Here is a 14,877-nt window from a genome sequence, read left to right on the forward strand (position 1 = left end):
GGGTGAAGGGAGGGAGAGAGTAGCCATGTTTAAATCCCATGCATTCTGACTCCAGTCAAAACTTTTTCACACTTGATATGTTTATCTCCTCCCAATATTTTACCTGAATGTCATGGCCATTTAGGTTTTTCTGTCTCTGAATGTCAAGACACTTAAAAATTATAGCTGTGAAATAAATGCTTAATAACTACCAATAAATTATCTATCATACATCTTTTAAAGATCATCAGTGTAAAATGGTACTTTCTTATATATATCCTGAAGCTTCTTTTCAGATTTAGAAAAAACTTTTTGGATCTGTTAAGTTATTTTTTAACAGACAAGCTTATATATACCCAACTATAGAAACTATCAAAGGCTTTTAAATGATAAAATTCTAACCAGTCAAAAAATGCTATAATGTTCTTATTTTAAATGTGAATTTAATGGGTAGAAATCAGAGATCACATCTCTATGACAGAAACTGATATGGGAGAGAATATATTAACTTTGTTTTAAATAAATACTTAGCTTCAAAATGGATTGAAGAATGATAATTTGTGAGGATTTTAGGTGCAGATTTACATGGAAATGGGGACAGAAGAAAAGAATCTCTTGAAATTCTTTATAGTTTTAATACTTCAGTATAGATATTGTCAAAGAAAAGCTCTCAACTAAATTCAGCATGGGCTTTGCATCTTAATTAGTTTACACGACTGTAAAAATGAGCAAAAACTAAGCCAGTCAGCGTGTACTGCTTAACTACACTCTAAAATTACTGTTTTATAAAGCAAGAAGTCTTGTTACCTCCCTGTAGAAGGTGGGGCAGGCTCATTCTAAGATCAGGAAAGCACTGAAGCATGCTTCTTCCCTGGCAACATACAGAGCAAACTGTCAAGGCCAAATGTGGTGAAAATCCAATTTACTATGTAGCCACTACCTGATTTATGTTTTTATTTTTTGCCTTATGCATCTTGTCAATATGGGATTTTAAAAAACCGTCATTAAAATAAAATGATCAAAATATATAGGAATCACTCAAATTTCTTTGTCCTGTGCTAGGCCATACTCTGGTCCTACTAGGCAGCAGAGAAGACAGACAACATCCTGTCCTTTTGGATGTTGACATCAAGAATCTAGTGAAAGGAAGTCATTGAATTACATGTTCATTATCTAAATGGACCTGGATTTAATCAACAGGAAAACAAAAAAGTGCAAATGTTCACAAACATTGGGAGCGGATGTTCCCTCAGGGAGACTGAGTCTTAAGGCTGCTGGCTGGGTGTTAGGGACGAAACACTGATCTCCTTTCTCTCTGCTTCCTTCCTCTTCCCCACTCTTCTAACAGTCCAAAGAAATCCTACAAGTTCACACTGACTAAATTTGCTTTTGAAGACACAGATTGGACAGACGGACATTCTTTTGCACCCAAACCAGTTTAATTAACTGGTAATTTTAATTTCCTCAACACCTTTATCCCTGGATGCTAAGTTCATAACTCATAGTTCATAGGTCATAGTTCACAGGTAAGGACTATATAATTCCATTTGGTGGGACACAGCAAGTAAAAGTGCAGAGCATATAGATGGAACCTATCAATACATAGACACAGTTCATGACAAGGCATTGGCACATGCTAGCAAGTAACCCACAATGGACACATTTTATTTAAGGTGTTAAGGGATCCGAAATGAATCCAAGGCCATCCAACATGAAAAGCAAAATGCTGACTATTTTCATACATTTGGGTTCTGATGTTTAAGTAGCTTCCAAGAACTAAAGAGAGTCATGGAAGTGTTTACACATTGGAGGAAAAGTGAGATAGTCAAGAAAACGTATTTTCTGCAAGGTCAATTTGATTTGAATTGAATTTTAAATAAAGCTTTAAAATTACTATCAGTCTTAAATAGTACTCATAAAAAACCAGATCAATCCTTTTTTTCTATCATTTTAAAGTACACAATGCACCAGCTAACAACTGAATCTGTCACCATCCAGTTCTAAAACACTCACCCAGAATAGCTACCACAATGTCATCTTTGAGGATTTCGATGGAGCCTCTGGATAAGAAATAAAGTGCAGTGAGAACATCCCCACAGTGAACCAGGGTGTCTCCTGGAGGTGCATGGGTGGTCTTGAACTTCATTGCCAAAGCTCTAAGGCAACCTTTACTTGCCCCCCGAAAGGCTTTGCAGTTTTGCAGCAAAGTCTGGTTGAGGTGTAGACAAATATCAGCTTGTAAACATTCTGGGAAACCCTTTAGGACCTGAAGAAAAAACATAAAGAGTTTCATACTACCAGTGCACAGGGTACATCCACTTGAAATAAAGTATATTTCTTGCTCCCAGAACTGCAGGTGTAGTCATTGTCACACGAGTTCTTACAATGCTTCTACCTCGCCAACCTTAATGAATACTTGGTTTGCTAAACATGTCAGAATTTTAACTCAAATACTTGTTCTCTGAATTAACTGCAGGCATTCAGACTCAACACAAATGCTGTCTCATTAAAATGTGATGCCGATGTTTCACACTGCTTCTCATTCCCTGAATTATGTGAGGTAGCATCATACTGTGCACATATATAATGCAATGTGACAATTAATAAGACATAACTAATGAGAGGCGGTACAGCTAGGAAGACAACCTTTTGAAGGAATCTCAAGTCAATTTGGATTGCTATCTCTGGTATACATTTTAATTATAATTAGTAAAAATAATGATCCTGAAATAGCCATGGCATTTGTAAATGTCATATACAAGAGAGTGCTCTTAGCTAACAGTACGTGGAATATTTATGTTTCATATGCACACTATTAATACTAAATATTTTGATAAGCACTGAAAATAGAGAAAGGGAAGGATAACAGCAAACATACTTTAAAAGTATAGTTCTGTTTTCAGAAATGGAAATCGTGCCAGAGTTTACGATGCAAACATAAAGCTTCTAACAGCACTACTAGTAGTTTTGACAACTTATTCAGTAACTGATTTAAAACTTGTAGAAGAAATTAAATAATAACTTGTGACAAGTGCTACTCAGTTTAAACGGAATAAAATTGAATATTATTTTATAAAAATCCCCAGGATATGGGCCAAAGACACTCAACTCTTACTTCTCTTTGTGTGTCTTAGTTATCTTGGGTGTTGTATCTAGATTTTAATTCTCATGTTGACTTTCCTCTGTCATTAAAAATAAATCCATTTAAATATGCTTTGGAGTAGAGGGAGGAGGCAGCACATAGTACCTAATAATGCAATTTTAGGATTTCCTAACCTTTGGGTCAACCTTGCTATTGCTGTCCGATAAAGCTAAAAATAATCATGAATCATTTGTACAGATAATTGAAATGTATATGGTCCATAGGAGAACTTCAACTTAGATCATATTTGAGTTACCTTACACTTATTTCTATTTTACATGTTAAAGCAGCCACAGGTCTACTGCATCTGTAGGACCACTGTGTGATGCAATTGGTCAGACCAATTGTGGTATCATACAAACGGATCAATGAGAGACCTAAAACATGGCAGCCACTATCTGCAATCTTGTTTCCTTCATGGTAACGTCACCCATAGAAATGGGTCAAGGGTGTTTTAGAAGACAACTCACAGAACATGAGTTCTGGTCATGAATTTGCCACAGGTTGACACTTGTGCAAGTCACTTGATCTATCTGTGCTTCTTTGCCAGAGAATAAGAGCTTTTACAATTTTGAAAATTGCTGTAAGTTACCAATGCATAGTGTGCCAATTGCTAGATACCGCTTACCCAGCTCCAAATATCTGTAGGAATTCAGACATTTGTCCCGAAGTTTCTGTATTACCTGGCTCAGACCTGAAAGAAATGAGCCCTCCTCTGAGTTCCTGGGCACTCATCTGAACCTCTGTTCTTAACTCTCCCTTTCAGACTTTGTCTACACGACTGGACTTCTGCCAGATTTCCTGCATGGACGGAAGACCTCTCCAAAATGATAACTTGCCTAGTCTTTGCCCATTTTTGCTTTGGGAGGCTAGTGGATTTTTCTGCACTCTTTGTCAGATCCTACACAACCCAGCTCCTCTCCTAGAGCCAACCCTCTGGTACATCACCGATCCCTCCTACATGGGATTCTTTGGCAAGTTATGCCAGACTAGAATTGAGTGATGTTTGTATACTGTTTTCTGAAATGGGACCACTTTATTTGGAGGTGTTACAGTAGGAAAAACCCCAGTTCACTGGTCTTCCTGCACACTTTTCCTCCCTGAAGCCCATTGTTGTGGTCTTGGCATGATTCTCAGATGTCCCCAACCAGGTAAAAATGTAAAGGGCCTCACACCAAGTTAACAAGTTAGACATGATTATTTTTCTCCTAAGATTTCGCTTATTTATAATAAGGCACAAAAAGACATTTTATATTTCACATAAATGGGGAACTAGCACTTCTACTATAATAGTTGGAATGAGATTATTGAGCTTATAGCTGCTATTTCTGGCATTTTCCTGAAGTTCCTCCATTACACTTTCTGAGTATAGCTTGCTTATAAAAGGAAAAACTGTGCATGTGTGTGTGCGTGCACACGTGTACACAGGTGTGTATGCATGCTTTGAATTGGAAGGTGCAGATAAGATAGACATAGGGACTACTCATTTCTCTGAGCACATTAGATGCGCTCTGGAATCAGACAGGCATGAGCTGAAGTTCTAGTTCCATCACTTACTAGTTGGGACTTTGGTCGATTCAATTCAATTTTCTTGAGATTCAGTTTCTTCAATTGTAAAAATAATTAATAATATCTACCTCACAGGGTTGTGCTCACGATTAAATGTGATAATGTATGTAAATCATCCTATCCATTGTAGATGTGCCATAGACCGTTTATTTCCGACTCTTTTTTGTCATACATATTTGTTGTTCCTGAAGAGCTGGTAAATTATCTTTAGCCAGAAATTGAGATATGCAACATCTGATGTATTCTCCTTGGTCTCTGGTGAATAGAAAATTCACCACTAACTTTTGTGTTCCATTGTCTCAACAGAGTTTAAGACTTCTTTTTTTCTCTCCTCTTTCTAACTTCTGTTTCCTGTTTCTGACTTGTGTTAAATGTTTTGGCTTACTTGCACTTAGGTTTTCACTGTGAGTGTTCTTAAATTCTTTTTGAAAGTAGGCATTTACTAAATTAATATAAAAATGTTATTGGAATTCCGATATTCTTAGAAACACTCAGAAGACCATGAAAGGCTCTTGGGAAAGTCTTTCAACATCATTCTACTCTCTTCTCAAGTGTCCTTGTTAAGTGTCATTTTCCTAGCATTTATCCTATCAGATGTGACACCCACTGGAAAGACTGGTCTCAAGTTGGAGGTACCATAGAGTTTCATGGAGAAGTCTTTGCTTGTCCACAGAGAAGATACACACCTGTTAGCATGAAGGACTTGTCCAGATTAAGGAATTGTCCTGTGGGGTTAGTCCTTCACTGACTTTCTTGATTTTCTTAAGTCAATTATGTAGATCACTCAAGTAAAATTCCATAGAAGTTAATATTTAGTAATTGAATGTCTTACTAGCCCAGAGATTTAAATGTCATACATAAGTCAGCAGCTTATGTATGAATCTGGGCATGCCTAAGTAAAGAGACTTTATAAAAGCAGAGTTAAAAGACAGAAACAGTAGAGAAATAGAGGTAGAAGAACACTGGAAAGAGTGAGGAGAATGGGGTAGGTTTAAATAGTAGTCATCGGAGACACCCATTTCCATTGGTCCCAGCAGTGTTCCCTTCCTTACTTCCTACTGATTCATTGTACTTTTATTTGTCAGTTTTAGTTCCTCTGCTAAATTCCCTGACACAGAACTTCCTCATTTAACACTCAAATATTGGCATTTTTACCAGGCCTAGAAGATCTGGTAGTAAAGGGTAGCTATGTCAAACACACAGGTACAAACTAAGACACAAGCTGGCTTTGTGATTGTTAAAATTATTTCTACTCCACGCAATATAACCTTCTCTGTCAAGTTCTGAAGCTCTGAGGGTACACAGCACCTTTCACTGTGTATCTTGAGTCATTATTTATTGAGTTAATTAGATTTCAAAGACCAAGGAACATCACAGAGAATCAAGTTCATGGCCTGCAGCTTGGAAAAGTAGCTCTCACTCTCAGCAAATATGTAATAAGTATCTACCCTGTACCAGGCACTCTACTGGGTATAGAAGCATAACTATGAAAACACACACACACACACACACACACACACACACACACACAAAACAAACAAAACAACAACAAAAAACATGTTCTGAAAATATCCCTGAAAATTTACCTAAAGCCCAGATTTAAGTGCCCAGATTAAAAATATATATATAGATATATATAAAATCAGAATTTCCCATTGTTTGCTCTGCATGAACATTTATAGCACACATTTGGACATTTATAATAGACATTTATAATACCAATGGTTGTTCAAATGAACCCTCAAAATACAGTTAGTTAATTTAAGGTGAACGAAAAGCTCTCATTTAACTTTTCTAATATTTGCAGTTATGAGGGATTTTTTAAACTTTCTGATGCTCCAGAAAATTTTTTCAAGGCTAATAAAAATCTCATGTCTTTTTTATGGTATAAGGTCACTTGAATATTTTACAAATGTAAGGTTATCTCCCCTTTACTTCACTTTATGTGAATAAAACTCTTTGGGATCCTCAAATTATGTAAGACAAATGAGACATTCATTCTTTTGACTTGGAAGTGCTTTCTGTGATTGTTAAAAGCAATCAACCCATAGTTTAGTATCAAAGGACCCAAAGTTTAAGGGCATTCAAACAAGGATAACCCAACAATTACAAAATACCATAGCATGATCAAATCAAACTAAAACTCTGAAGAATCAAACAAAGAGCAAAAATGGAAATAACTATTCCATTGTAAGCACCTATCAAACATGATTGAATATTAATTCAGGAGTATTTAACTTTACACTAAACTTCTCTCAAATGTGAATTTGCTGACACACACCTAATGGAATAAATACTACCATACTGTTAATATTTGCAATTATGCAGTGTGTGAAGTCAAATTTCTTCCATACTGAGCAATGAATACAAAATTTAGAAAGGAATGGAGGCTGAGGTTAATATAAACCTGCAATTTCTGATTTGATATGAATGTGCCCATCAAAATGACATTAGTCTCATTTTCTTTTTAGTAAGCAGATCTTAAATTAAACTTTTATACTTAGGTCAATAAAAACAATTATAGTACCTAATTTATGTATTGGGGTTTTAGTGAAAAACAAGTTTGGCTCAAGTCTATGACAGATTATAACTAGAAAAATGTGTCCAGGGCTTCTGTCAGTGGAGTCTAAGAGAACAGATATTAATGAATATTAATTAAGATGATTATTATTGTCTTTTATATGAAACTATTATATCATCCTTCAGGGTGAGGGACTGCTGTCTATTGGATTTTGCTCTGGAAAAAGTTCTCTTGTAATCATACTTCAATACAAGTTTGTCTTCTAACAGTAACTATATGTCTGGTGGGTAGGGCAGGTGACTTATAGTCTTAAAGCCACATTCTCTTCCCCACCCAAAAGTTTAAGGCTTCCCTTTATTCTGTGAGTCTCCACGGTCCTGGCCTCACCCCTATGTGATTAAAGGAAGGTAGAGGTTGCAAGAAAGAAATGTTGTTAGTTCCTCAATCAACTTTTACCTGGATGCTGACAGGTAAAGATTTTCAAATTAAGTTAAATATTCACAATATACTCTATTATTCCTTCCTCAAATTTAAGATACATGATTCAATGTTTGCTGTTTCTTAGGCTGGACTGCCAAATGCTCTTTTATGGTGGGTATATTTTCTAAGTTCTGTTAGAAGAAATCAACAATGGAGTTTTTTTTATGAAGATGTTCTCCAAACACCATCTATAGTGTTTTAAACCCTCTATGTGCTCTGGAAAGAATCACAATCTATTTTCTTATAGATATCCTCTATCCAGATAATATTGGAAAGTTGGTTTATGTTGTAATGAATGCATTTTTATTTGTTTCACTTAGCATAGCTGCAGAGAGGAACATTCCTAAAGGCAGGCTGAAAAGGGCACCATTGAAGAAGACAGTCTGTGTCAAATGATTCCCCTAAACAGCAAATTAATCTTATGAACAAGTTTGGTAACTATGATAACTCATATTAGGAAATTTTCTGAGGAGCTTCTCTGGTTCATTAAATACACTTAGATCTTGACAAATTAGGATTAATCAAAACACAAATTAGCACTCCCAATAAAACACTAATCCTCAAGTGTGATTATCAAATAGATGATGCAGGCAATATATTAAATCTTAAATCTCTGCCCTTAAGACTTTATAGCATTTTCTGATTCTGATAGAATCACTGTTTGCCATGTGGGCATTCAGCATTTGATAAATCCTTACCACTTACAAGATACTGAACCTTGCTTTTGTTGTTTCTAGAAACTCATGCATTCCCTAATTTTGAGGTCATCGCAGATCATGTTATTGCTACGGTTATGGTTTATCATTAAGGAATAGGAAACATTTATTTTTCATCTTTCCTGGGAGATTACATGTTTAATACTTCATGTTTACCCACTGATCATGAAAAGTGGATTGTTTTAGGAGTTATAAACATTCAAGTGTATGCAGCTGTGGTCTGAAGCTCAAACTGCTTTGCTATCTGCTTTCTTATTTTACCTTCATGTGACTAATGAGAATAAGGAGTTATTTTATTGTATAAGGATACCATATCTGGCCAGATTGTTGGCAAAGCAAAGTATCCTGCAATCCATGATAGGGGGCTTTATAAACCTTGAGAAAATTAACTAATTTTAAAAATGTAACTTTTCCACATTTGTCACATGGTTACATCATTTAGAAACAAAATCATGAACAGAACAGAAACTTGCCACACCTAGACAGGGAAACCAATGTCATAAATCCTGAACCACTTTTGATACAAGTAATGATTCCCTAAAAAATGACAGTTTTCCCTCCTGCTTCTTCTCCTTGCCTCTCTCAGTTAACAGCATGATATGTGAGATGCGTCTTTGCTTCCAGAAGGACAACTTTAAACTGACTCCGATTAAGTCAGGGCCAAGGATGAGTTGGAGTGTGGGTAATGATGAGTAGGCAGAAAGGATTTATTGCTTTTACATCCATGTCCTTGTTACCCAGATTCTGGAGTTCTGCTGACTCAGCAGAAGACTGATTATTTTTATTTTATTTTTTTTTTTAAAGTGCATTAAGATGTATGCAGTAAAATCTCAAGGGAAACCCACAGAACCCACTAGGTTTTCTTAAGGTAACAGGAGGAACCCGGATACTGAGAAACAATTGCAGGACCTTCTCCTGAACCCAACTCCTTGAGAGAGGGAGCGAGGGCAGGCGTTAACAGAATAAATTACAGTGGGGTCTATTGGATGCTTTGAAAACACTTCTTCCAAAATGGATGAATTGTAAATGACCTGAGCTTGCTCACAAAGAAAGGAAAAGGGAGTGCAGTCTGCCAGGTAATGAAAAGAGTGATTTAAGTACCACCCTGTACTTGATATGCTGTCTTGAACTTAAACCTAGTTTTGTTTTCAGAAACCTTTCTCATGTGATAATATTTTAGAATCAAATGTTTTGATTCAACTTTATATAAAGCATAGAGAGTGGTGATTACCTCATTTTTTATATGTGAAAGCTTAAATATAAATGCATTAGGGATTTTATTTGTGGAGGAACTAAGACTTCAGACTTAGTCTAGGGTTCCTTCAACTATTTGACTTACCACAGCTGTCCATTACACTGGATTTCTAAAGTTGCGTCTAACGTGGTGACAAAACGTTCCCCATTCATTTCATTTATTGGTTTTTATCAATAATTAACAAAGAATAGAAATGTAGCATACATGTCATTTTCACTCTGTACCAGTTAGGGTATTTGTTCCTTCGAATGGTTAGGGTCAGACAACAATTCCAATTGTTTCCTAGAAAAAGTGATGACTGCATCAGCAACTACCAAACTTTTCACAAAATAGGAGAAGCTCTCAAAATAGCAGAAGTTCTCTTCCTCCACCTATCTGATTCCTCTTCTGTAAAATGTATTGATTCTTGCTACCCCGGCACTCTAATAAATGTTTTAGATATTGTTCCTACACATTTCTACTTCTGCCAACTGAATTTTAAACCAGCTGTGCGTGTTCTGAAATCTATTTATGCCAGCTGTACTTGTTAGTGGAATCACGTAACTTAATCATGTTGCACATAAAATAATAAAATATGTGTAAAACAAGAGAGCAGTTTCCTTCATCCCCATGAAAATAAAAAGCTAAATGCTTTGGAAAGACTTAATAAAGATGAGTCATCTTAAAAATTGCAACTACAGGGGCGCCTGGGTGGCTCAGTCGGTTGAGCGTCCGACTTCGGCTCAGGTCATGATCTCGCAGTCTGTGAATTCGAGCCCCGCGTCGGGCTCTGGGCTGATGGCTCAGAGCCTGGAGCCTGCTTCCGATTCTGTGTCTCCATCTCTCTCTGCCCCTCCCCCATTCATGCTCTGTCTCTCTGTCCCAAAAATAAATAAACGTTAAAAAAAAAAATTGCAACTACAGATTGTTTTTACATTAAGTGTACGTGCTTAAACATTTATAAAAGTAGAAATGTTATATAGTCCATTAACTCTGGCTATAGTCCAAAAAGTTTTAAAAATTATTAAAACATGACCAGAAAATCAGAAATACATGGCTATTAAGAACCACACTTTATGATAACCTTTGGATCAAAGAAGAAATAATGCAGAAAGCAATAAAAGGAGAACAAGTCATACCAAAACCGATGCAACCACAGAAAAGCTTGCATTGAAAGGAAAATGTACAGTCTTAATGCCTCCAGTATTACAGAAGAAAGACTCCAACAATAAAAGACCTTAATACAATCTTGAAAATAATAGACCAATCCAAAGGAATAAAAAATGGGGAATTAATGAGGGCAAACTCTGGAAATAAAAAGAATAGTGGCAAGTATAAATTAATGCAAAGGCTAGTTCCTTGAACAACATCCAATGAAATTCATAAATCTTTTGAAAGCCTGCTAAAGGCAAGTAGAGAGAACAAAACATACAAGTTTAGGAAAGAGAAGGCAGATGTACCTGCTGATACAGAAAAGACTGGGTTAGAAGAGAACCCTACATGCCATTTTACAACTCTGAAAGCCTAGATGAAATGGACGAATGCTTCACAAAACAAACATTACCATATTGGCCAAGGAAGAAAAAGAGTAAATAAATACCTAGTAGAGTTGAAATGGTGACTAAAGACCTATATGAAAACCTCCAGGACCACATGGTTTTACAGATAATTTCTTTCTAACATTAAAAGAACATATAAGTGTATGCCATATCAAAATAGAGGTAAAATTCTAAATAATTTACTAACCAACAGAATCAAAAAAGAATAAAAAATAAGTGACCAAGTAGCGTGTATTTCAGGAATGCAAAGATATTTTAAAAGTATTAGTCTTAATGGTGAAGTTATTTTTACTGAAGTCAGCTATCACTATTCAAAATTGTTTCGGAAGATCTAGTGAACTAAAAATCGTAATACATAGTATTTAAAAAGAGAGAATGAATTTCTTTCTTTTTGATGCTGATATGACTGCACATCTAGAATATCCAACATAAATGCTCAAGGAAAATCCTCCAAAACCCCAAACCAAACCAAATTACATTAAACTAAGAAAAAGTCCTATCAAAACAATGTAGGGAATGTACTAGGTTGCTGTAAAGAAGATAGTTTGACTCCTTATTATCTATACACAGGTAAAAATGGAAATGTGTAATATATGTCATTTGTTTAACTGACTATGCTGTACAAAGTTGAAGAATAAATTTAATAGCAAAGATAAGAATTTCTTAAAAATTTTTTTTTAATGTTTATTTATATTTGAGCGAGAAAGAGAGACAGAGTGGGCGTGGGGGACAGGCAGAAAGAGAGGGAGACACAGAATCCCAAGCTGGCTCCAGTCTCTGAGCTGTCAGCACAGAGCCCGACCCAGGGCTCGAAACCACGAACCGTGAGATCATGACCTGAGCCGAAGTCAGAGGCTTAACTGACTGAGCCACCCAGGCGCCCCCATACATTCTTTTTTTTTTTAATGTTTATTTATGTATTTTGAGAGAGAGAGTCTCTGCACTGTCAGCACAGAGCATGATGTGGGGCTCAATCTCACAAACTGTGAGATCATGATCTGAACTGAAATCAAGAGATGGACGCTCAACTGACTGAACCACCCAGGAGCCCCAAATTATATACATTCTTGACATTGTTGGTAAATCTTGATATTGGTTACAATTTCCGACTCTCATTAGCCAGATCTGACAATCTCATCTTTGGATTATCTCAAATGTCAATGTGGACTTTGTTGTAATTGAATGAAAACAGTCATATATCTTATCTGGAAGAATAAGAACTCTCAAGTAGCCAGGGAAAATAAGAAAAACAAGATTAGTTAGGGTTGACCTACTTTGTCAGATATTAAAGCATAGTATAAAGTCACTAGGTACAAATTATTATATTGCCATAGGAATGAACAAATAGAGCCAATTTGAAAGTAAAGGTACATATACCAATTATATCTGACAATTTAATGTTTAAATAAGATGGTATTTTGAATCAACAGAAAAATAATGACTTATTTACATTCTACCTTCTATTCAGATAAAGAAAATAATCTACAAAGCTACATTTCAAACAGAATACAGAATTTTCTTTCTAATCACACAACAAAATTTACAAGTAAATCTGGGACACTACTTGTATAATCCATATGTTTCATAGGACCTTTGAAAATCAGGACAAGATCTCTGAACTATATATGTTGACTAACTGGACCATATTTAAAAGAATTTTTTTTAAAAAAACATTTTTACATCTGAAAGATATTTTAAAAAAAATCAATATATTGAAAAGAGATTAGAAACAAATTGCAATATAGATGACAGACAAAACATTATTATCTATAATTCACAGAGATTTCTTATAAAATAAGAAAAAGGTAACCAAAAAACTATACAAAAATGCTGCATATAGGTAATTTATAGGGAAACATCTTGATTAACCATACGTGCTTTATTATAATGCTGTGACCTCAGTGTTTTGTGTCTATTGTTCAATATGAAGCACTGGTCATTGACGAAGCAGACAAAATTAGAGTCAGATTCTGGGCTAAAGTGCCCATCTTAAAATACGACTAACACCCCAATTTCCTGGCATCCACACATAGTGATTCCACTGTTAGAACAAGCTGAGGGTGGGGCGCCTGTGTGGCTCTGTTGGGTGAGCGTCCCTCTTGGTTTTGGCTCAGGTCATAATCTCACAGGTCCTGAGATGGAGCCCTGCGACCAGCTCTGCGCTCATGGCGCAGAGGCTGCCTGGGATTCTATCTCTTTCCTCTCTCCCTGTCCCTCCTCTGCTTGTGTGCACTCTCTCTCTCTCAAAATAAATACATAAACCAAACCAAACCAAAACCAAAACCAAAACAAAAACAAAAACCAAAACAAAAACAAAAAACAAAACCAAGATGAGGGCTAGTAGAAATGGAGCTCTATGATTCAAATACAAGAATTATACCTACACAGAATGAACCTTTGACTTATCTTCTCACCCTGGTAAGTGTTTCTAACTACTGATATGTTTCAGTTCTATGGTGGTGTAAAGCATTGTGATCTAAGAAGATTCCAGTGGAGTGGGAAAAAAATGAACTGCAGCACTTATATAAATGATTTAGCACAGCTCCAGAGTATGAAAATGTACTATCTTAGGTGCTGGAGCCTGAATAAGAATGATTCTTATCAGTTCTTAAATTGAGTGTAGACTTCTGGGGGTGACCCACCTGACCAACAGGAGCCCCAAGATGCAAACAAAAAGAGGTTTTTAAGGAACATCTGCTATAAAAGAGGCAAGGATTATATATTTTTTCCACTCACACTCATCCACACGGATAGCATAATGTCTAAACCAAGAAAACAATTAAAAAATATGTCAATTCCTTAAGTACTACTGCCTTAAGACTATAAGAACAATTGAACTGGATGAACTTACTCTTGTTTGTTTTTACCCCTAAAAACTGATGTAAAAAAACTCTGACATCTGTTTGGATGTATATTAAAAAAATAAATTAAAAAAAAACACACCTAAACTCTGACATAGTGGGTGGACTATTTACATATCCATTTCTTTCTTTCTTTTCTTTTTTTTTTACACATGCATTTCAATATAAATGTCCAGGTTCCTGCAATGTCTCAGATAATTCTCCCACTAAAGAAAATACTGGACTTTATTTTGTGAGAAATTGTGAATGGCTTGATTTCATTAAGTTTGATAAATGCTGAATTACTCTGATATTTGAATTAAAAGGGACTTAAAGTCATATTTACAGAATGTTCGAAAGCTAAATTTTGATGTCTTTCTGTATTTTTTTAAATTATAGGCTAAATCTGTGTTGAATACTAAGTGATCTCAAACTGAATGGAGTTTGAATTACTCCTGTGCTTGTAGGACTCCAGAGAAAGTGTTTGGAAACGCATCACATGTTCCAGCAGGAGAAGTTGCACTCTAGAGTCCTGTTTGAATAGTACCATTATTTCAAAGAGCTAAAAAAAATTGGACACATCATTTCCACTATCCTATTGTTGGGAGAAGAACATTACTAATGAACGGAAGAACTGCAATATGTTCACTGCCTCAGTGTGGTGTTTTTGCAATGACTGTTTTTTCATGCGTAAAGCCCCAGGCCACGCTGTCATTTCCCGTGGTTCAGGAACCACCGAAAATAAAATCCCACTGTTAAGAGCTCCCTTTGCACAGAAGCAGCATGGTGCCAGCCGTAAATAAGTCCTTCTTGATAACGGTTGGAGACAAGGATGAA

The 14,877-nt window shown here is 35.9% G+C and overlaps 1 protein-coding gene across 3 annotated transcripts in view; it reads right to left on the reverse strand.

The window, feature by feature from the left end:
* The window catches only part of KCNH7 (potassium voltage-gated channel subfamily H member 7), a 154,686-nt gene that overhangs the window by 31,373 nt on the left and 108,436 nt on the right, over window positions 1-14,877 (reverse strand). For all 3 annotated transcript variants that reach the window (XM_015535883.2, XM_042994571.1, XM_042994572.1), the window contains one exon: window positions 1,993-2,245. In XM_015535883.2, the coding sequence (XP_015391369.2) occupies window positions 1,993-2,245 (253 nt within the window). The remainder of the gene's footprint in view (window positions 1-1,992; window positions 2,246-14,877) is intronic.

Source organism: Panthera tigris, chromosome C1 (genome assembly GCF_018350195.1).
Source record: "Panthera tigris isolate Pti1 chromosome C1, P.tigris_Pti1_mat1.1, whole genome shotgun sequence".
Classification (NCBI taxonomy): Eukaryota; Metazoa; Chordata; class Mammalia; order Carnivora; family Felidae; genus Panthera; species Panthera tigris.